Source organism: Lepidothrix coronata, unplaced genomic scaffold, assembly GCF_001604755.1.
Source record: "Lepidothrix coronata isolate B3197 unplaced genomic scaffold, Lepidothrix_coronata-1.0 Scaffold59, whole genome shotgun sequence".
Taxonomy (NCBI): Eukaryota; Metazoa; Chordata; class Aves; order Passeriformes; family Pipridae; genus Lepidothrix; species Lepidothrix coronata.
In genome coordinates this window covers 749,970-773,554 of record NW_016690239.1, presented here as the reverse complement: position 1 = coordinate 773,554, position 23,585 = coordinate 749,970, and the positions used below count along the sequence as shown (strand labels likewise).

Sequence of the window (23,585 nt, the reverse complement as noted above, 5' to 3'; positions counted from 1 at the left end):
CTGAGGTTAATTCACACAATACAGGTAAAACTGCAACAGAGTTGAGACAGCGGGAAAGGTGGGATGGAGGAGAGGAGGAAGCTTTCCTTCTTTTTCTCTACTGCCCTAAATTCTGCTTGACTTCAAGCTGTAGCCAGCTCTTTCCTCTCCCTTTTTTTTATACTATCTTTTGTGAGCATGCAGGAGAAATTCAAGTTTATGCTTTGTGACAGACAAGTATCATGCACTGGATTATTACCAATGTCATCCCTTGTTTGCACTACCTTGGGGCTTACGAGCTCAGGGGCCACAATTCCTCTGCACTAGGCAGAGGAATCTGCTGTCACAAAAAGATTATGATTTAAACATGAGACGAGGAAAACCAGATGGTTATAGACAGGCACGAAGAATAGGGTGGCAACAATGAGAAGACTAGTGTTGGCTCTAGGGCAGGAGAAATGTCTCCAAAACTTTTGGCAACCATTAGGCTGTTGGAATGTTAAATCCTGAAACACTCCATCCTTTGCATTGTCCTAAATTTGCTCAGTTTTTCCCTCAAGGATCTCTCCATTCTTTTTATTGAAATGAGCATTTCTATGGAATGATTATTAATCATTTTGCATAAGGAAAATAATCACAAGCAAGTAGACTTTAGGAAAAAAATAGTTGGAAATATAAATCCTTCCTGATATACCAGAAAAATGCATTAATAGGTAATTTACATAAATAATCTAGTATATGTATAATAGAAATAGATTATAATCTATATGGGTTTTTTCCTGATCAGATGATCTGTAGCTTACTTGTTAAATCACCCAGAGGGATCTGCCTTCCTTTATTTTATTTTCTGTGTATTGAATTACTTACTTCCTGTTTGGAATACAATACACCAAGTGCTGTCACAAACACATTTATTATTATTCTCTCCCCTAATGAAATTAAAATTTACTTTTTGAAAAATTGGTCCAGTAGAATTTTCACAGCATTTTAATACTATTTTATATTGTCAACAACAACAAAAAAAATTCTTAATTTAGTTCTACATGCTCTTCTGCCCTGCAGACTGAAACCATGGGTCACTCTACTTTCAGTTTCGAGGTGCAGATTTTTGGCAGTGTTCAGGATGCACAGTTGCTGCAGATTCTTTCTGGGTTGTTCAGAATTGCTGAAAAAAAATCTGAATGTGCAATATAAAGTGTAAAATATTGGTTTGGTTATTCTGCTGCATAAGTCAGGGTTAGGTGTCCTTTTGTGAGTAATTTCTAAATTCTCACACCATCAGCAGTAGTTTATTGCACTGATTTATGTAAATAAGGTTGGCACCTGCACTGACAACAGCAGTTATGGCCTGTGCAAAAGCTGCATACTTCAAACTTTTCTTCCTCCAACAAAAAAAAAATCTTAGAAGAATGTGTCCTTGACTGTGGCATGTGAATGCTGTTTCATTTTCTCAGGCAGCAGTGACTGGCAGAGATTTCACAGCCCACTAGGACTGATTTCCAGGGGTGTATGTTAAGGTATCCAACCTGAACTTGGAACCTGATGCTGCAGAGGGTTTAGCTGAGAAGCAAATTGTCTGAATCTCACAAGTCTTCTGGCAGAAATTTCTTTGGGCTTTTGGTTCACACAATTTTTGCCAAATATATTACACGTCAGTATTACACATTTCATTACATTGTCATGGATGAACTATGATTAGTTTAATCTATTGAAATAATGAATAAATTGTGGCTAATAATATCTTTTCTTGATCTCATTATAGTCCATGAAAATAAAAAGTTCCTGGACTGTTTCTAAATGTATTTTGGGGCTCAAATATAAAAATATGCATCAGCTTGAAATCTGACTAAATTTAGAAAGCATTTGCAGTGTTGAAACAGATCTCTTTGGTATCTTGGAAAAGAATACAAGTGTTGAGCTAAGGGATAATATACAAATCCCTCTCAGAAATGTCAGTCATTTAATTGCAGAGTCACACAATGGTTCAGGTTGGAAGGGACCACATTGGGTCACATGGTCCAACCTCACTGCTCAGACAGGGTCATCTTAGAGCACATTGCACAGGATTGCATCCATATAGTTCTTGAATATCTCCAGTGAAGGATTTCTTCTTCCAAAGCAAATAAATATAAGGGGGTCTTGCATGCTCAAATTGGACAGACAAGAGAGGCAGACATTCAAAAAAGATATTTCTGACTGATCTGAGAAAATTAGGTGAAAACTTATTTTCAGACACAGTGATTACATATCTTTGTAGTGACTAAATGGTTGGAAGCTGATGGGATATTCAGATTAATGGCACATCACACAACTGTGGGTAAACTCTCTAATGGCATGATTGTCTTAGCTTGACTGAAATCCATGACTTCTTCAGCTGAAAATCTGTCCCCTGGTGCATATGAAAAAGAGGCAAGGAGACAATTCTGATTCACATCACAAGAGACCTGCAAAGGCCTGGGCACTGTGATGCCAAATATGGACTCTGATGCAGTATTAGTAAGTGCTAGAATGAGACAAGACTGCATATCTGCCTCTGGTCTCCCAGGCAAGCATCTAGGAGATGGATAGGACAGTACATAGACTACAGTTATGCAGGCTTGGCACAGAGCATGTCTGGACCGTTATATTTGGTATCAGCCCAAAAAAACTTAAGAATATGAACTTCATCTGACTGCATTTGCGAAATCCTGCTAAAGCAGGATACTGGGGCTTTGCAGTCCTAAATGTCACTGCTGGTACCATTGCCAGGCCATCAAACCAGTCAGAAAACCTTCCTATCTAAAGGCTGGTCTATAGACTAAAAAGGGCCCTGTGCTTTCAGAGATCTCCTGAAATGTTTCAGGCTCTGTGGTCAGGACTGGCACTTCTGCCCGGGCTCTGCAGCCACACAAAGTTGGTGCAGCAATTACCAAACATGGGAACAGCTCAGCTCAGCTTGCAAAGGTTTACCAACCTTCAGTATCAGCCTTGAGACAAAGTAGAACAGTACAGTTCCTCTCTCCAGCCCTGTCCTTCTGAGCCTTACTGTTTGAAGCCACGATCCAAACAATCTACAAGATAATTATTGCTGCCACAATTAATCCAGCCACTCCTCTGCACTGGAAATAAGACCCATCAGGAAAGAAGCATTAGTCTTGACCGAGTTAATCTTTGGGTATTCTGATCTTTAGTTCAGATCAGAGAGGAGTCTTGAGTTTCCAGGGATGCTTCTAGGTAAAACCAAATGAGATTCAAAATTCTGGGAGAGGATTTTCCTTACTATTCAAGCGGAACTAGAACAGTTCTTTGAACTTTGCTGCCTTCTAGTAGCCATTTGGGGTGCTTATTTGTTAAGAAGGGAAGGGCAGCAAAATTACTTTGCTGTGTTTTGAAATTTCAGTGGTTTAGTTGATTTCAGACTATTCAGTAGGCTCCCTTACACTGCACCCATACCTGTATAAATGAACCTTACCCCTGGCTGTGCTTCAAAGGCAGGCAGCTTCAAAGATTTATCTTCTTCTTCATTTCATATCTAGAGGGTATAACTCTTAACAGAGAAACATGTGCTTGGTCTCTGCTGTAATTATTTTTATTTGCCATAAGGAACCTTCAATTCCTTCTTTTCTGAATGGTCCTTCAGCCTTTTAGTTTCATTAATGCTTCCCTCCAAAAGCAATTAGTGATGACAGTGTGTGCCCTAGTTCTTCTGATAATTTGTGTTCTCTGGCAAGCTGTTTATGAGGAAGATAAGATTGCCATCTGATTTATGATGACCTTATGATTTTTATTTTAAATAAGAAACCAGAAACTGAAACAACACAGTCAGCCATATAGCTGGTCCATCTGCTGGCATACAAACTGTTCTATAAGGTACATTTCTCATTATTTTAATCAAGTTTAGCTTTTAATATCTAAGAGTCTGTTCTACAAATTAACAGACTTCTCAGGCCCAGATTTTTCCTAAATTTTAGCTACATTTTTTTTCTGGCTGTGTTAGCCAGTGGTGAATATCTTTCCATTAAAGGCGGCTACTCTTCGGCCTTCTATTCAGAAGTGGTGCTGATTTTTAAAACTATGTGTTGTGTCCTGGCTAAAATGCAGTGCAGTACTGTTTCTCTTAGCACAAGTTCCCTTCTGTTAAGCAGTTGGTTCTTCATTTACTTATGGGTGTTCCCTTGATCTGTACAGCTTCACTATTGTGTAACTTCTAGTGGTTGCAATCAGATGTAACATTGATCAGTACTGAAAAGCATCAAGATGGATAGATTTTTCAGCAAGGGCTGCTCTTTATTTGCCCTGATGGCAGGCTACTTGATATCTGGTCAGCTTTCAGTCTAGATGTATTTATAATGTACTGTCCTGTAAGCATCTGACTCCACCGCAGCTAAGCAGGGCAGGCATTGTGAAAGCTAATGATGAAACCTCATCTTTATTAACTATAAATCACACTTTTAGTAATTTATCTGCCATTAGAAGCTATTACTGGCTATACTATACTAGCTAGAATTAATTTTCTGATAATGTGAATTTGGCCTGCTTCTCTCTCTGTCAGTCCGTTTCATATGCTGTACACACACAGCTTACCCACACCTGTATTTTTTGTCATCTGAGCTGTCTTTCACTGCACAACTAGCAGTGAAGTTCACCATTGCAAAGGTCCATTTGATATTCAAAGAAAGTACAATCCAGTAGCACTGAGAGCCTTCCTGTTGTGTGGCTCTGTGGCAATTCCCTGACTCCTGTTGCCGGGGTCTGACTGGCATCTCTGCAATTCTAACTTTAAAAAAGGTGAAGGGGAGCTTTGTAAGTGCCTGACCCATATATCAGTCTGGACTCAATATTGCAGGACTGGATAGCTAGATTATGATCTATGACTGACATTTATATGCTTAATGTTATGTTTAGTTGACGATGTTCAAAATGCTGAGCAGGAAATGGCTCCAACAAGATTGTTTCAGGGAGACTGAATAAATCATGCAGAAGGGTGAACAAAGAAAAAAATACAGTGAAACTGCACTCTTAGGGCTCAGGCACCCTCCTGTCTGACATTTTCCTCCTTCCTAGACTATTTGTAAGAAAGTGATTTATTGCTCACATTTCCCCTGCTGTTGTTCTCGCCTTCTGCAGTGGCATTGGAATGAACACTCACACTTTTCCTAGTTTCCAACTTCATTAACTGCCTGAAAAACTGGACAATAATCTACTAATTCCTGGCTTTTTCACTTGGTAATAAGTCTCTTCTGATCATTTTTAGCTATAGCAAAAGCAGAAATCACGTGTTATTAAGATTTTGGGGTTAAGCAAACTTCTTTGCAGGGTGGGGTTTTTCCGGCTTTGGTTAGTAGAGCAGGATGACATTTAGCCTTAGTCACTCTGGTTTAACCATTACAGTCTCCAAGACAGGGCTCTCTCCAGCACTGGGTTACTGATGCAATCCTGATCCTTGGATGCTGATTTTTCCCCAGAGTGATCTTTTGTAATACTGTAGTTCAAGTAAGGCACAGTTTTATATGTCTGGAAATGTAACAACATGTCAAGGTTAAGTCACCCAGTGTGCCAGACAAGCATATTTTACATATGCAGATGAAATTCTGAAACTCCGCTCATGTTGCTCAGCCACAGCTGTAGCTTCGTTCATTATGGAATCCTCGTAAATGGATTTGCTGTGGGAGACAACTGGCTGCTTGCAGTTACTGCCTCGCTCTGTGAAGTTTACAAAAACTATCAGACCCAAAACCAAGTGTATAAACCACATTTTATTTGAATTCCTGAGTTAAATAAGTGGTCAGGAGACCCCATAGAGACTGGGGAAGGAAGTAAATAAATTGATCACATTTACTAGCCCAGTCCTGCCCGTAGAAATCAAACTTAAAAAAAAAAAAAAAAAAAAAGCCCTTCAGTAGTCTGTATTTTTTGCTTGTTTATAATTCGATGCAATAAAGAGGTTCTGATCTCCAAATAACTGCTTTTCTCCAAAGTTAAGTTCTTTCAATGTTACTGACATTATAGGCTTGAATTTTCACAGCACATAAGTCCAGAACTTAGCCTGATCTGTGGGATTCAAATGAGAAACAGCCTGTGTTTCAGAGGGCTTGTAAGTTCCCACCAAGCAAAATGCTTCCAGAAGTCCCTTTTAGCTAGATTCATGAATATGAGTCTGAGTCCCAGCGTCAGGTTGCCAAATTCAATCCCCCTAGGACGCCATTGTATTGCCAAAATAAGAAAATACCACATTTTCAAAGCCAACAACCCAGTGCCCCCTACTGACCAAATATTCTCACCGGCTGGCAAGAATCCCTTCCAAAGGCCTTCGGACCACTGCTCTTTTGTTTCATTTCTGTCCTTTGTCTTCTTACAGTCCCTTTTAAAAAACCTCTTGCTACATTTTCAAAATAGATACTGTTTTTATACTTACCAGAAGACATGAGCCTTTCTTAATTCACTCCATGAAATCCAATTGTGATTCATATCTCTCTGTGTTGAAAGTCTTTTCATCACTGAGATAGTCCTTGCAAGACAGGACAGTAAAAAGGACTGTAGCATAGAAAAAAAAAAAGCTGCTGGCTTGACATTAAAGAGTTGAAGATTAAATAAATACCAGTAATGGCTTTTAAAAAGCTTCTCTGTCTTCAACAGGACCTCAGAATGGCTGTGGTGGTTACTTGACAGCTTCAGCTTATACCTTTGGCCCCCCAGTCTCCAATGTGACCAGAAGATATGAGAAAAATCTGGACTGTGTGTGGACCATAAGTGCACCTGTAAACAAACTGATCAACCTCACCTTCACTTCATTTGCACTTGAAGCACAGACTGCTCAGATTTGCCGATATGATTATGTCAAAGTAAGACATCTGTGTATTTTAAAAAGAAAATATCAATGGTATACAATCCATTATCTTCTCCATGAGGCTAACTTAATTAATAGCAAATGGTCTTAAGAAGAAATTAAATTGCTTAACATAATTATTTTTTTTTCATTGGGTTGGATTACTACTCCAGATGTCATTCTGCCTTTTTGGAAACCAATAAGAGTTTTAACATTGTTATGGGGCCATGCTTCTTAGGCTGCCCATATAAATCGGTATTTATTTCACAGAATACAAAACTCAAATACTTTTAAAGTAAACTTGCAGATTCATTATCATACAGTTGAAAGATCTTGAATTCATAAAATTTTGGATACACAAGTCTTGGTGCTCACTGCTCACCCGTGGAAGCTATTTTCTTGGAGATGAGCATACAAAACATCAGATAGCAGAATGCTGCTAAATAATTTCCACCAAGGAGTGTTACAGATCCTGTTGAACATTAGGCATTCTCAATGAAACTAGGAATTCATTATACATTTTGATGAATAAAATCAACCTTCCCACTGAAAAGCACTTTGAGTTCACATATAATAAATAAATCGGAATGCCAAATTAAAATATAATAGTTTTTTTGATAGATTTGCTGAGACAGAACCAGAATGTTCCATAATGAGATTTAGTGTCCAACAGAATTAGTTAATATGGCAGTGAATAATTATGGTCATCAAGAACATCCTGTTAAAGCACAAGAGCATATACTGCACTTTCAAGTAAAAGAAAAAGAAGGGGTCATACAATTTTATTTCTCTTTATTTGTTTGTTGTGCCTAAACTATTAGTGGCTTATATACTCTTCTTCTTTCAGCTTTATGATGGAGATAATGAAAATGACAATTTAGTTGGCACATTCTGTGGATCTACAGTGCCAGCTCCTTTTCTCTCTACCCGTAATTCCTTGACTGTGAAATTTGTCACAGACAATTCTGTGGAAAGGGAGGGTTTCAATGCTACCTACGTCACAGTGGATCGTACGTATTCATATATATGTATGCGTATATATTGTTGTGATTCTTTTGTGGATATTTCTATTTAAATAGTAATTCATCAAAATTTTTCATAGATATAAGGCTCAGGAAAGGGCAAAAATAGTCCATAGCACAGCATCTGTAAGCAGCTCTGCTAGACCCCAGTGCAATTCTCCTTGGTCTTGACTGATTGTAAGGTGACTGTCAGTCTGGAGTGCAAAACAGGAATGCTCACAGATTGTTAACAAATAGGCAACAAACATTTATTTGAGTTTTATGACATACATTGGCAACATTAGCATGTGTTTTACTTTCTTTCTCCTTCTAGAGACTCAGATGTAAATACAAAAGTATATCGACCAGTGTAGTTTTCCTCACAAAATATTTTTTCCCAGTTTAAAAAGTTTTCACTCTGATGCATTTGTTACTCCTCTACGCAGGCCTGTGTGGAGGAATATATAATGCAACTTCTACATCCCTGACTGCAACATCTCCTAACTTTCCGAATGAGTATCCACCATTTACTCTCTGTACTTGGGTCATTGATGCCCCTCTGCAACAGCAAGTCAGGGTAGAGGTAGAGGCCTTCCACCTCCATTCCAGCCAGGACTGCTCTCAGAACTACCTAGAGCTCCAGGACTCACCAACAGTAAGAAATTTACAGGTGATACCATTCCACATTCACATTCAGCTCTCATCCCTCTTTGGAAAGAGAGGAAGGAGAAACCCAGCATTTGGTAATAGATTGATTGATGATACTGTGTGAGAAGCACATCCAAAGCGTTACACACTGTGCCCCAGCTAAGGTGGGTTAACTGGTACACAGACCTTATGGAAGCACACTGTGCACAGATTGAATTAGACCTGGGTAAGTGTTACACAGTTTTTCCCACTTGCACCAAGTAACAGTTCTGCCAAACTTAACACCCAGAAAATACTGCCCGACAGTGAGTTTCCATAAACTAATTTTACTTCCTTCCATGCAAGAACCATAGTAAAAATGAATACTGATGCCAAGAAGAGTGTTTGTGAAAAACACCACAAAAAAAAAGCCCAACTGTTTATGTCCCTTATATTACATTATTCTAAACCTTCTTTTGTTATTTCTCATTTTACCATGACAATACCTGTTACATTTGATATGTTTCTCATAATAATTCAACATAAAATGTTGAAACATTATTTAGTGATTTCCATGAGAACTTTGAAATACAATTGCATAGTTAGTACAGAAGCTGTTGAGAGATTTATTTACCTCAAGTTCAGGAAGTAGAAAACTGAATTATATAATTAAGTAACTTGTGACATGTATTCAATTCCAGCATGGCCAAGGGTCAGTCCATAGATTCTGTGGCGCTGAAACTTTTCCAATCCCCAAATTTTATTCTTACGATCGCACTGCCATCGTGACGTTCAAGTCAGATGAATACATGATTAATAACGGAGTCAGATTTTCCTATCAAGCTACAGGTAAGCTTGAAGAAATGTCTAAAAAAATCTATCCATTATTCCCTCTGTTTATGCCATACAGTGAAAAGCAATACAGACATCTGAAATCCTTACATGTTTCTGGTTTTCTGTCTCAAGGTTGCAGCAGAGAGTATAATCAGTCATTTGGTTACCTGAAGAGCCCTGGCTGGCCTGGTCGTCACCCCAATAATATGGATTGTTCTATCATTCTACGAGCTCCCCCAAATCACACAATATCTCTCTTTTTCCATGCTTTCAGTTTGGAAGACAGTATCCACTGTTCACGTGATTTCCTAGAGGTATCGAGCCAAGTATACATATTTTGTGGGCCTGTGTCAAAATGTGCTGAATTCAAAGAATATTAATAAGCTCCGATCAAGTCTGAGCTGAACTGACATAAGGGACTAATTTATTGCTACAGTTTTATGGTGAAAGGTACTTAGGTCTTATATTAAGAGATTAAACAATACCCACTATAGTAAGTCCAAAACCAATGAATAAATAGTTTCATTATTAGCTAACTCATCTTTACCTAGCGCTTGTTGAGGTTACCCAGTTAACAGAGCAATCTGGAATAGTTTGCATTCGATATCAACCTTCATGCATGAACAGAAAGCCATAAACATGAGTGCTTTTTTCCAGCAGTAGATTCCATCTGCTTGATATTTTTTTTCCTAAAAAAGCATTTTTAATTTTCTTTAAAAAAAAAAAGCGCTCTAATGACAAGTGTAGGATACTTGCAAAGGTACTTTGTGTCAATAAAACGCATATCCTTCTCCTATGCAATCCTCACTCCTTCACTGGTCAGATGAGAAAAATCAGATATTTGTGGCAGAATCATTATTTAGTTCTCTTTTCATTTCCTCTTTACTGTCTCAAGAAATGGATCTGAGGATCAGCATTATTGGAGCTCAGACAAAAATCAAATTAAATCTGAGCTGTGTAATATGATCTGTGTCTTAATGTGACCAGGGAAAAGAGGGTAAAGAATTAATCTTTTTATTTGGAATATTAACATTTCTTATGAAAAGTAAAACATGGGTTTGCAAAAGCACATCTTAGCTACTATTTAAGTAATTTTCTTCAGTCAGGAGATGTACCATACCATAAAATTTAGCTGCTTGTTTCTGATGATACTTATTCTGTGCAATTACTTACAAAACTCAGACAGACTGGTTAATGGTCTTTTTTCCCCTTCTATACAAGAATATATAATAGTAAAAATAACAGTATTAAAATATGTAGTGACTTGAATACATACCATAATTGTCATTTTATGTTGTGCTTGTATCACTGAATAATTGTACTGGTGTGTACCTGGCATAGGAATTTAATGTTGACAATGTTTTTTGTGTCCCTTGAAGGTCAGAAATGGGAGTGATGTGCAATCACCACTACTTGGCAGGTTCTGTGGAAACACTGTGCCCAGTCCCATCTTCCCCCAAAACTACGTTGTCTACCTTCGTTTCAAGAGTGATTTTTCAGGGGCTCATGATGGATATGAAATTACTTGGACTTCATCGTCAAGTGGTAAGGCTGTAATTACAAAGTAATTCTACATTTTCCTTCCTACATAGAAGGAAAATGCAGCAATATGGAATTCTGCTATTTTTGGACTCTGACTCATCAGCACTTTAGACCTTCCCCAGAGGACATAGTCCACCCTATTCGGTTACTGGAGAGAGGTAGTTGCTCCTCAAGACCAGGCGGGTGAGATTCATTTTATGAGATGGAGGAAATTCCCTCTCTCTAATGCTGACTTTATCAGCCCCAGAGGATATAGTCCACTTAAGATGAAGATCAACTTCCTTCACTGAGAGGTCAGAAAATATCAGGAACATCTACCTTGGAATCCACAGAGTGGCAGCGGTGGTGGTGACTCAGCCTGCCTCGTTAATAGTCCAGTTGTGATATGCCCTAGGATCTAGGCACTGCTAAGCCTGAAGAAGACTGAAATTTGCCCCAAGACAATAAACTAACTATAATGTGTGATGACTATATCACAGACACACTCAAAAATGTCTTATGAAATGGCAGTGAACAGCTGGGTAATAGTTTGTTCATGACACTGAGTTACTGTAGGTAGGAGAGCTCATGACCAGATGAAAAGCACTGCAGAATAACTATAAAGTACTGAGTGGCCTAATGATGAAAAGGTAGATAAAGCTCAGTGTAGTAAAGTGTCAATGAAAAATGTGGTCAAAAAAAAGACAACCCTAACTTTACATACAAAAATATTAGCACTGAGTTGACTTTTAGCACTCAACAGCAAGACCTTAGGTGTAAAATAGTTTCATGAAAAGAAAAGCTGACTGCTCACTAAGGGTCAAGTAGGCTGGCAGAATGATAGGAATTGTTGTGAAAGGAAGAGAGAAGAAATAGAAAGCCACTGTATAAATCCTTAGCTCATGCATAAACTGAATGATGTACACAGTTCTGGTCTTCTCCTCTTATAAAAATTAGGATTAAAAAAGGGCTCAACATAAAAAATAGCTTCTGTATGAAGGATGCTGAGACTTGTTAATCTAGTTAAGAAACTACTGAAGTCTATAAAACTGAGTGATATTGGATGATAACTAGCGATCAACTGTTCATTGACTTTTCCCATAGAAGAACTAGAAGCCATCAGATACAGCCAGGAGTCAGCAGGTTCAAAACAAACTAAACAAACCAGTTCTTGACATAGTATGCAGTTAAGCTGTGGGGCTCCTCCCCATAGCATACTACAAATTTACATCGATTCAAAAACTACCCACACAAATTCATGGAAGACATTTGATAAACACTGAATAGAAAGATTCCACCTCTGAGAGCTGTGAGCTGAAAATTCTTGGAGACTGTGAAAGTAATCTGAGGCATGACCTGCACATTTTTACTCTATAAACTTGCATTTTTCCCAGGTCATTTGATTCTGCCCACTGTTGAAGATGGAATTTTTGTATAAATGGCCTTTAGTTTACTGAATACAACTATTTTATCTGAGTTGTTCTCTATATTTTTCTATCAGATGAGGATTCACTACTTTTCATGAAGAACAGTCAAAGAGAATTCATCTCTAGTTGAGTAGCTGGGAACTGAACTGACCAAGGCACTTTGGTTTTTAATATTCAGTGATGCCCATTGCATATTTTTCTCAGGCTGCTGAAGCTAGACCCTCAGTTTTGTCTCTTATTGGAATAGTGCTGTTATCCACATTAGTTGTTACAGCTCACAGTGTCTGTGTTTTTCAGTGATACTACCAATACTGTACTAATGTACTAAATGATGTATTATTTTGTGAAATTAAGCCTTCTAGGCCAGTTAACAATGTCTGCTTCCAGGATGTGGAGGAACATTATATGGCACCACTGGCTCTTTTGCCAGTCCCAGCTACCCAGCAACTTACCCCAACAACACTGACTGTGAGTGGGCCCTTGCTGTGCCCCAGGGACGAATTGTCACAGTGAACTTTGATTTCATCAGCATCGATGACCCAGGGGATTGCAGCAGCAACTATCTGATCCTCTACAATGGGCCAGATGCCAGCTACCCCCCTGTCGGGCCATACTGTGGGATGGTATGTATTGCCTTCTGTCTGTGACCCTGTAAGGGGTTAAAATGATTATTTACTGTTCAATATACAAGACTGTTTCCCTAATTCTGGTATGAATTCCACATGAGTGGAAGTGAAGGCGCAAAGCATGTGAAGCACCTTAGAAGCCTTCCAATTCAGACCGTGCAGTGACATCTAGTGGGAGACATCAAGCTAGTTTGCTCCATATTTAGTTGTATTTGTGATTTAAATAGTTGCAATACCCTGAGGGAGAAATGCAGCAGCAGTATCTACCACAGACCTGAGGCCTCTTTCAATCTATGATCCAATATGTGCCTCAGTTTTAACACTCTCAGTGGCTCTTCCAAACGATCTTCACTTTCTCTAATGCTTTTCATTTTTCTTGTCTTGAATTTTAGGATACAAACATCGCTCCATTTACTGCTACATCTCATCAAGTCTATATAAAATTTCATGCTGAATATGTGACTTTACCATCAGGATTCCAGTTAAGCTGGGCAAGCTAGAACACTGTTTATGAGAAATACATATTACCATTCCTTGCTATACTGAAGAGATTTTAGATTATAAAGGAGGTTTGAAATCCAGTGATGACAACTGCAGCTGAAGTAAGGCCTTTTAAAAGTTACTGTAAGTGTTACTGTTATGAATTTAGGATTCTGTCAAAAAAAAGAAAAAAGTGATCTCCTGTTGTACTGACAATAAACTATTATCTACCCAGGGAAAAGGAGTTTTTGCAATATACTTTTTATATTCTTCTACATAATTTCAAAGTTTTACAATTAATGCTATAAAAAGTGAATTAGCTGGGATAAAACTTCAACATGAAATTTATAAGAGGACCAAAGATATGAAATTTTCTTTATGTTGCTCTGAAGTTATGTGGTTTTGTTCCAAGCGCCCCTGAAAATGTCAGCTCAAGTTTTATTCAAATTGGATAAGATGAGAAATTGCAAAAAATGCCCCTGTCCTACAGCCTCTTACACACCTAACTGTGCTGAAGAACTTTCAGTAATATGTGCATTGGATATAAGAACCTGGGTGAATCAGCACTTGAGCATTTACTGAAGTTTAACACAGCAAGGACGTGACGTGGTTCTAAATCTTAACCACATTAAGAAGTAATGTCAGGATCAGAGCCCTAGGTTCAATATATACAAATGTCTGTAATTATACTTATTGAGTTATATTTTCAGGCTTCTAAATCTATTTTACAACTGAATATGAAAAACTTCTGAGTCTTTACCAACTATGTCACCTTTTTAGTCAACTTTTAGGCAACTTCCTAGACATTTATGAAACAGATATAACTTCAGAATAGGGCAGTCATAGAAATATCAATTAATCTTTGACTACAATTAAATTTTCCTTTCCCTGGGCTAACACACATCAAATATAAAAGACGTTGTTGACAGGGCATACAGAGTATACTGTTTCCCACGATGAAACATTTTTTGTCACAACCCAGAGCAAATGACCAATTCATTTCCTGAATGTCAACTGTGAAGGACAGGCAAGAGAAAGTCGAACCACAGCAAAGGAACATGGGCCTTATCAGAACTCTCACTTCACAACTATTACAAAGAGTCATTCACAGTGAAAGCAATTCCTTAATGTGACTATAGCAAAAATTAATTATGAAATGACAATAAAGTATAAATGGCAGTTTTAACAAAATCTAGGAACTCTTTGAAGATTTCACAGTGAAGGCCAAAATGCCACCATTCCACAAACACATAAAACTTTATAGCAGCTGAGCAGCTATTCTGGTTAAAATAAAATGTAGAAAAAACAAAGCAGGCAAAAAGGACAAGATACAAAATACAACTCAAAATCCTCTGATGGTAAGTTAGAAAGAGAGAAACCTGTTAATTCCCACTGGCCAACAGAATGAGATGTAAGCCAGCATTTTAAAATTGTACAAGGACTAAGAAAAACTGAGCCTGTGTCCAGGTGATACTCCTGCTAACATGCCTAAATATAAAATGGAAAAAGGAGAAATACCTGGTGTGGGATCAAACTGGCAGACATTTGTTCTGCTGAGCTGCTAGCAAAACAGAAAATTCCTCTAATAAGGGAAGATATAAAAAGACCCTAATGTCAAATAAAACATTTTCAGTTTAGTAGTCCAGAAAACTTTTGCTCTGAGTCCACTTCCAAACTGATGGCATATTTGCAATCAAAGGATGATACAATCTTTGTCCATACTGTTTATTAAAACTCACTACAGGGGATAGCAAGCAGTAAAGAAAGAAACATCTGAACTGCCTGGAGATGAAGCCACAAAATAAATTCTAAAGACAGCAATGTGTAAGTCACTCCAAGTGCAATCAAGCATGGATTGAGTTATTTGCCTACAAAGATAAGAAGGACTGTATTTCTTCCTGCATCACAGGGCTATGAATGTCTGTTTTGGCTCTGATCTTCCTATGAATCCCCATGGATTTGGCGCAGTTGGTGCAGGGCAGAGAATCCCCTCAATATCTGGTTGCTGTCACTTGCTGGTAGGTGGCTGGAATGGAAACATCAGATTTTAGGCAAGAATTGGCTTGACAGGAATGTTGTCCTTTTCTGCATTTCTGCTGCAGCCTGGAGCACAGCTTGGCTGGAAGCCACAGATGAAAGGGAAGGGTATGTCTCTCTAAACAACTCCCTGCCACTGCAGGCAGTGTTCTGTGGTCCATTGATTGCTCCTGTTAAAAGTGGATCAGTCCTGTCAGAAATGAGTTCTCACATTAAACCTTGGCTTTGTCGGGAGTGTGACAGAGCATAAACTGACAAACGGAAACCTGTACGTGGTTTTAATGAATGAAGTTCATTAGTGGATTTTTGAGACTGATATCAGTCACTTGTGATACAGTTTAAAGACAAAGTTTCCCAAGGACACCCCAGTCCCGGTGCTTGCTGAACTGGGGCTGGCCTCCTGCTGGCTTAGGGACTGGTATGCAGACATGATCTGGTGGGCTGTGATGTGCATGAGGCCATTCTGGTAACACAACCTTTGTCCTTAAGCTCTAGAGGGCAACTCTAGCTGAACTGGTGACTTTGCTGAAATCTGTACTTCAAAAAGGCTGATCTCACTAAGAAAAAAAACATGTTTCACTTTAAAGCAGATTAAATGCTATTGGACATCTTTTGATATGATAAATGCTTGCTCTTGGCAAGACCTTTGGTCACAATAGCAAATTTTATAGAATCATTGAACTTCTGCAGAATGAAAGACTGAAGAGCACTGGGAATGGGAGGAAGAGAAATTTTTAAGTTTTTTTTTAGTCTAACAATAAGTAATGATTGGTGCATCTTTAAATGTTAGAAATATTCAATACTCATGCATAATTTTATTTACAAATGAGCAAAATGCACGAGGTTATTTAGAGAAAAAAAAAAAAAGAAAGTCCAGCAGAGAATTTGTGCTCATGAAGACTGTTGAATGAAGCTCCTGGTACAAGGTTCAATTGATCTAGCCCAACTGACTCTCACCAAAAATAGTCAAAGTCTAAAATTAGAGTAAATTATCAAACCCATTCTTTTAAAAAAACAGGAACAAAGTAACCCACTGCTGTCCTCTAACATTTTATATGAGGAACCACAACAGAAGTACCAACTGCAGAAGTATTAAAGTGGAGGTCCTTAGAGGAGAGAGCTAGTGCTAAGCCATGTTTCTATCTTGGAAGGTAAGGAGTAATTTAAAACGCTTTAAAATGAATGCACAGAAAATGCAAACAGGAAGAACTAAACAGATAATCTAAAAAGAATTATTCCATGAAACTTCTATGTGCTTTTTGCAGCGTACGATTCAAAAGACAAAATCTGTGTTTAATAAGATTTATAGTTTCACTCACAATGCTGCCATGAATATCTTTGCTTTTATGTCTGTGCACATTGCTATTTTATAGATAATGTCATTGTTGTGAATGCTGCATGTCCATATTATGATACCTGCACAACTACAACCTCTCCCTGTCAATGACAAAGCACAGATAATGAAGTGCATATTTTCACTTCCTAGAGCCTGCATGTTTTCATTTTATACATAAATCGTCTTCTGCTTGTTAGTATAGATATTTATTCTTATATAAAGGTAATTTTATGCGGCAGTTACATATGAATGGTAAGCCCTCTGAAGACCAGGATTTGAAGAATAAGAACTAAAAGGTCCATAACAGTGTTTTTAATTGCCCTTCCCATGTGACAGGACTATTCTTTATAAACAATAAATAACAAGTAATACCACAATGAGATATTGTTAGGACTATAGTTACCTGAAGTAAAGAAGACAGAAGATATTCAGCTGAAATGCTAGAAATCATGGTGCTGGTCAATTTAAAACATTAGCTAATTTTAGTTAAATTTTCAAAGCAATTTTAACTGAAAAACAGTTTTCAATTGGTTCATAAAGCAAAGGAGGGGGTGTCTAAGTTTCCCATAACAACTCAGGATAAGTGTCCTAGGCATCAGAATTAACATATTTAGCATAATTATTTTTTGTCAACTGCTGAACTAAACTACAGAATTATTCTGCAGTCCTAATTTAAATGAAATGCAACAAAAATTCATAGGATTGGCTACTGTTCATAATACAGAACCACTGCAACAATACAGGGTTACTAACAAGTAAATTTTTAAAATGTTTATTAAGTGATAATTAAAATAGAGGCCAAATTTTGCTTTTATAAGAAAAAGATCAGCAAAATAAATATTGCATGCCACTTATCACACTTACTTAGTGTAATGGTGATGGATACATTTGTAGTAGCCTTGCCCAAAAGTACGCAAGTGGTTTTGCAGGGGCATGTTGCTGTTGTATCGCTTTGAGCACATGCTAACCCTGCATTAATGTTGTCCATTATCATAGCTTTTCTTGGAGGGGAAAAAAGATAAAAATAGAATAATAATGCAAAACCTCGATTCCTTGGTTGGAAGAACTACCTAGGACAGTGAGAGCAAGGGCGGGGGCAGAGCCACTGATCCCCTTGCTGCTTCCCAGCATAGTGAAAGGAAGCAGTGGGAGCCACATCCAGCACTCACTGCCTGATCAGAGCAGGCTGGGAGCACTGTTGCAGGGGCAACTTTTCCCTCCTCTGACCACTACAGGGCAGCTGCAGCTCTGTCATACAGTCCTGGCCATATATCTACCTCATAGTCACCTACTTCAACTTGCTGTCCTAAGGACAGAAGGCATACACCAGCCTCTGCAAAGAATTTAGGCATCTGCTCATATCACATTTAAGCCAAGTGACAGATTTAGAACAAATCTGACAGATAGCAAAGATATTTTGTAGCTGTTTCATAAGCAAAAAAATCAGTAGCTTGATGGCCTAAATTGGAAAAGCCTGTACTGTGAGCTCAAGCACTGTACATGTGGGGAGAGCTCCACTGGCTGGTCCCCAGGCACAGGCTGACCAGCCTCTAGCAGGGGGTATACAGCAGGAGTTAAGGATATTTGGGGCTAAAGGGGTTACAGAAGAACTTGATGGACTGGTAGAGGTGGTGGGGGATAAGAGAGGGGCCACTGGGTTACTGCAGTGGCATAGGCCCCCTGCAGGAAATGACTCTTCACGAGTTTGACTGCTGAAGGGAAAATGTGCATAATTTTTCACGACCAAGAAATGACCTGACCCTTGGACAGTGTGGCTTCTGAACCTTCTTTCCCACTCCTTCTCAGACAACTGGTATTTAGTGCTCCACAAGATGCTGACAAACTTTAAAAGCAAAGCTCGACAGCAACTCCTCTGCCAAATCCAGCACGGACCTGACGGGTATGGATTTGTGCCCTTACTCAGACAAAAGGTTTGCTCAAGCAGGAACCAAAGTAGCTTGCATAGAAGGTATGAGTGATAGATGAACTTGTTACCTAACAACAGGATAATGAAATTAGGAGGATGGTAAAAAAAACACCACAATCCTCACAAAAGGGAGTAATGAAAATATGTTTATTAAGTGAGGAGTAATTCAATATTTCTATGGTAGGGGAAGAATGTGGATATCTAGGCAACGTACAATGTTCTGATCACTGCATAAGCAGGGCAGAGAGAAGCCAGGTGAGCTTTGCATTAGCCACAAAAACATTGTTTTGTGAGTATCTTGTTACAGTCACATGTGCTGTTTGTTGGAATAAGGAAGTTAGGACCATATTTATAGACAATAAATCTGCCTGAGCCTTTGCTACTGAATGAAACCTGCAATCATTCTCTCTGAAATAAGAACTGCAGACATGTTAGCACCTACATCTTTGGGACAACTGACTGGTGACAGTCAGGGCATTTTCTTAGACAGAAAAGGGATCCAGATTCATGCTCCTAGAGACAAAAAAGAGCTGTATATCATTGTCTTGTGCATGTGAGTGACAGTGTGTTCTGTGCTGAGAAATCCGGATAAAAGGAAGGTCTTCCACTTGTGTCTTGTAAGAAAGACCTGAAGGCAGCCTGTAGCTACAGGAAAGGCTCAAGGTAGTAAACACCATCTGGGTGTCTAAGAAAATGCCCTGACTGTCACCATTAATGGCAGCCCATTAATTAAATCCTTACATTCCTAAAAAAGGTAAAGTTGAAGTTGTGCCTCCAGAAAGTTTGTTATTTGCTGGCTTAGGCACATTCCCACTCATCATCTTTCGGCTAGCTTATTATTTTAGGCTAACATCAGGGAGCACATATGCAAAATTCAAAGCTTTGGTTCTCAACAGGTAGCCTAGCCTTAGGTAATTTTATAGATTTTGCCATTAATTGCTCTGAGCTTCCATGTCTGTGTAACAACAGGAAGTAGGAGCTTCTTATCTCCTATCAAAGATGTTACAGCATAAATATATTCTGGGCAGTAAGGCTGTGACTCCAACATCATGGTGTGACAACTAAAAGTGCTCAGAACCTGGGTCCAGCCTTGTCACTAGGTTTGCAACTAGAACTGAGTAGACAATCCACGAAGGCACCTTAAGAAATGGAAACCGCTGATTCAATGTTCCCTTTTGTTTGCTTGGTTGGGTTTTTTGATAATGTCTTTTCCCTCAGAAAGCCTTTGCCAACTTCACCGGATCCTAAACTCCCCTTGTCCCGACCGCTCCCTCAGGGCACGGCCGCGCCCCCGCTTTCCGGGGCGGGAGCTGCGCTGCGCCTGCGCGCGCGGGCGGGGCGGGAGGCGGCGGGCGGGGCCCGGCGGGGCGGGGCGGGCGCGTGCAGAGCAGGGATCCGCCGGGATCCGCCCGCTGTTCGCCCCGCGATCCCGCTGTGTCCTGCCTGGTGTCCCGCCGTATCCCCTCGCGTCCCGCCGCACCACAGCGCGGTGAGTCCCCTCGGGGGCAGCGGCGGGCCTGTCCCTCCGCGCGGGGGCGAGAGGGCGACCGGCATCCCGGCCAGTGCTCCGCTGGGCTGGGTTGGGCTGAGCTGGGCTGGGGCGGGCGCGGCGAGACGGGATGGGACGGGACGGGGCCCGCCGGCGGCGCGGAACGGGCGGGCTCGCTGCCCTCGGACCCCTCGGGGCCATTCCGGCGCTGTCCCGGTGGGAGCCTCGGCCGGCTCACGGTGTCCGTTTCTGCCCCTCCCAGACCATGTCCAAGTCGCTGAAGAAGATCGTGGAGGAGAGCAGGGAGAAGAACCAGCCCGAGGTGGACATGTGCGACCGGGGCATCTCCAGCATGCTGGACGTGCCTGGCCTGTGTAGGTACTGGCGGGCGGGCACAGCGCGGAAACTTCCTTATTTGTCCCGGGGCGAGCCGGGGCCGCCGCCCGGGGCCGGGGCCGGGGGGAACCGGCCGCCCCGCCCCACTCCGGCCTCTGCCCCGGACCCGCTGCCCCGGGCAGGTCGCCCGAGCCTCCTCCGTGCAGGGCAGACCTGACGCTTTGGACACCGGGGGCTTCGGGAGAGATCCGTGGGCAGGGGAACACGCCCCGCTTCAGGCTCCCGTCAGCACCGCGGGGAGCCGTGTATGTCCAGGGGAGCCCTGCACCGGAGGGACCGGCGTGGGGAGCCGGGGCTCCCTCCCGGCACCTGCAGCGCTCAGCGTTCCCTGTCGCACTGCTGGCATTCTGGCACTTGAGTGATGGGAAGACTTTGCCTCCTCTCCGCCTTGCTACCGAAACAAAAACATCAGCCAAGCAGCATCTCCACAGTTTTTAGGAAGGGATAGGGTGACATCACCCTGGGACTATGCGTGGCTGGTGTCTGAAGGAGAGGACAGTAGCACTGTATTACAAATACAGCAGCATACTTCAGATATTAAATGATTGCACATGCTTCCTGAACCGTGACAGGATGTTGCTGCTGGTATGTTGCATTTGCTGTGGTTAATTTACATCAAATGCAAGATACCAATAACAGCATGCTGTCACAGTTCTGGAGAACACATAAATGAAGAGTCAGGTGCCTTTCCCTTACTTTTGCTTTTTCTGAAAATGCACATGATGCTATGGCACAGCCAATATGCAGGGAGTTAAAGTTGTGATTGGTTGTAGTGTGCCACAGTCTGAAATTTTCCTGAATGCATGAAGTTTTGAGACAAAAAAGCAAAATCTCAACCAACCCAGGTACTTAAAATTGTAACTATCCTGGTTTACCTCTTTACCATGTTTGTTAAATTTGATAGCAGCCAGGAGCAAATGTACATAACTCTTCTTATAAGATGGACATGAGTATAGCTCAGTACCAGTTTGCCATTACCTGCAGAGTCAGGAGCACACCAAGGTACCTGCAGTCACATCAGTAAAAGATGAAGTCTTAAGTCCAGTTTAACAGAACTAGGTTCTGTACTGAAATCTTCATCATGTACTAATTCTTTTCCTGCGTCTGGGTTGTGTGTGGGATTTTGGGAAGATGATGTTGTAAAGACTGTACATGTGAACTCACATTAAATAAAAAGCTTCTTTGTATTTCTATTGGACGGGCAGTTATTTGAGGCAAAGTAGTGTTTAGCTCGCATTAACAGATCAGTTTTCAGAACTATATTTATACCTGTCAGGTAGCAATAGATGTTGAGTGTGTGGGGCAGCAACAGAATACTTGTAACAGTTGGTTTTGTTAAATAGGCTTGGCGCCTGTTATCAACACTAAACACATAATTAATTAGTCAGCTTTGATCTTTAGGTGGGGAAAAAAGATAATGTTGAAGCATGTTGGTAACGCTAAAAAGAAAAAAAGCTTTTCTTGTGCAAAGACTGTTTTGGGTTTGTTTTTCAGGCAGAGCCAGGGACCACAAGGTGGGACACTGTGGTCCACAGATAGTCCTTGATACCAGGCTGCTAATTAAGCATCTGAGGTGTCTTTGACAGGGAGCTCCTTACATGAAGTGTAGAGTCGTGGTACCCTGATTAGGCTGCACTGCATCAGAGAAGTCTGTGTGCAGATACTCCTGGTGCACACTGAGTGACTTGATCTAGCATGGGGATTTGGGCCCTTCTCCAGTTTGAGATGAAAGTTAGGAAAGGAGGAAATGATGACTGATTTCTGTTAAGTTAATTTATTATTCATTTACTTTGCTCCCTGACAGAGAAAACGTAAGTTGGGGTTTTTGTTTCAGTTTGGTTTTTTTAGTGTTTGGTTTGGTTTTGGTTTTTTGTTTGTTTTTTTATAGTCAAGATATTCACTTTCTGGATGAGGAATACGTTCTGCCAGATATGCCTTTAAAAAGGTAATGAATAGGTATTACCTCTGAATTTTTGGTAACAGTTTGAGAAAATGTTAAATGTGTTGTTTTCAAACCCTGTCATCTGACTCTGAATGGGTGGTCTTTTCTAGTATAGATTGGGTATTTTGGTTGTCTCTGGCTCTCAGAAGTGGCATGGAAACTACATGAGTCTGACATGGTACCTTCCTTTCTTGGTGTGTTGGGTATCTTTCCAGGGCAGTGTTAAAGCTTGCCTTTTCAGCAACTTTTTTAATTTATTTTTTTTTTCACAAAATAAAGATCTCTGTTAAAAGCAACCATCACTATTCATGCCCAGCAACTGTTCTTTCACAGCATTTTGTCTTTTAGAAGGGCCACAAGTAGAGGTTCAGAGATAAGCAGAAGTTTAGGCTATGATTGGAGGGAACATTTTTAGCTATTTGAGGTCTAAAGACTTGGTAGCTTGGAGGATATGCCTAAGTTACTGTGTTCAATAACCCCTGATAAAGATTTCGTCTCATGTAATTATTTAGTGATGGTAAATGCCCCTACCACAGGGGCCAGTAACTCTTAAAGGTAAGCTGCTCGCTATAGTCCTTACTCTTCAAGGAAAGGAACAAGCCTTGCCCCACTGCATGTTTGAGTACTTGCTGCAGAGTGACTAGTGAACTTGTATTTAAGCTTTCTTAATTCACTTAGAGTTACTGCAAGCACAAGGATTTGGAAGTAGAGTACCATGCAACATCTGTTTGGTGTGCCAGTCCTTCTCCTTAGGTGTAGACCTATTCTTGTCATGTGTGTTTAAAAAAAAACAAAAACCAACAAAATGTGACATAGAAAACTGGTGTTATATGGGGGCAGAGAGGAGCAAAGGGCTTGGATACAATTCTCTTCTGGCTTCTCTTTTCAGTCTAATGAATTACTTGCTACAGTACAAGGCAGTCACCACTTGTATTTTCTTTTGCCTTGACTTCCACCCTCTGTAGCAGCTGTGGGAGATACAAAACAGACAACATTTGCCTCTGTCAAATACTAATGTCTCTTTCCAAATCAAGATGCAATACTTCTATCTGAAAAGAGATTGACACTTGGTATCTGAAGCTGTCTTAAGCTAGCTTAGACCTTTACATCTTGGCAACCTTTGCATCTCTTCCCACTTTTGTGTTTAGCAAGAGTGGA

At 40.3% G+C, this 23,585-nt stretch overlaps 2 protein-coding genes across 4 annotated transcripts in view; both read left to right on the top strand.

Moving 5' to 3' along the window:
- The window catches only part of CUBN (cubilin), a 149,268-nt gene extending 135,727 nt beyond the window's left edge, over window positions 1-13,541 (top strand). Inside the window, exons 59-66 of the mRNA XM_017817059.1 lie at window positions 6,595-6,800; window positions 7,632-7,794; window positions 8,232-8,440; window positions 9,114-9,261; window positions 9,379-9,560; window positions 10,626-10,791; window positions 12,582-12,817; window positions 13,213-13,541. Coding sequence (XP_017672548.1) covers window positions 6,595-6,800; window positions 7,632-7,794; window positions 8,232-8,440; window positions 9,114-9,261; window positions 9,379-9,560; window positions 10,626-10,791; window positions 12,582-12,817; window positions 13,213-13,320 — 1,418 coding nt within the window. The 3' untranslated portion in view covers window positions 13,321-13,541. The remainder of the gene's footprint in view (window positions 1-6,594; window positions 6,801-7,631; window positions 7,795-8,231; window positions 8,441-9,113; window positions 9,262-9,378; window positions 9,561-10,625; window positions 10,792-12,581; window positions 12,818-13,212) is intronic.
- Window positions 13,542-13,660: 119 nt separating this feature from the next.
- RSU1 (Ras suppressor protein 1) overlaps window positions 13,661-23,585 on the top strand; it is a 104,795-nt gene continuing 94,870 nt past the window's right edge. The window contains exons 1-2 of one of the 3 annotated variants that reach the window (XR_001875178.1): window positions 13,661-16,488; window positions 20,352-20,463. Coding sequence is in view for 2 of the 3 variants with exons in the window: in XM_017817198.1 (XP_017672687.1) it covers window positions 16,471-16,488; window positions 20,352-20,463 (130 nt within the window). In the remaining variant the exon portion in view is untranslated. Of the gene's footprint in view, window positions 16,489-19,956; window positions 20,090-20,351; window positions 20,464-23,585 lie in introns of those variants that run through there. The other 2 variants (XM_017817198.1, XM_017817199.1) reach the window with 2 other exon arrangements.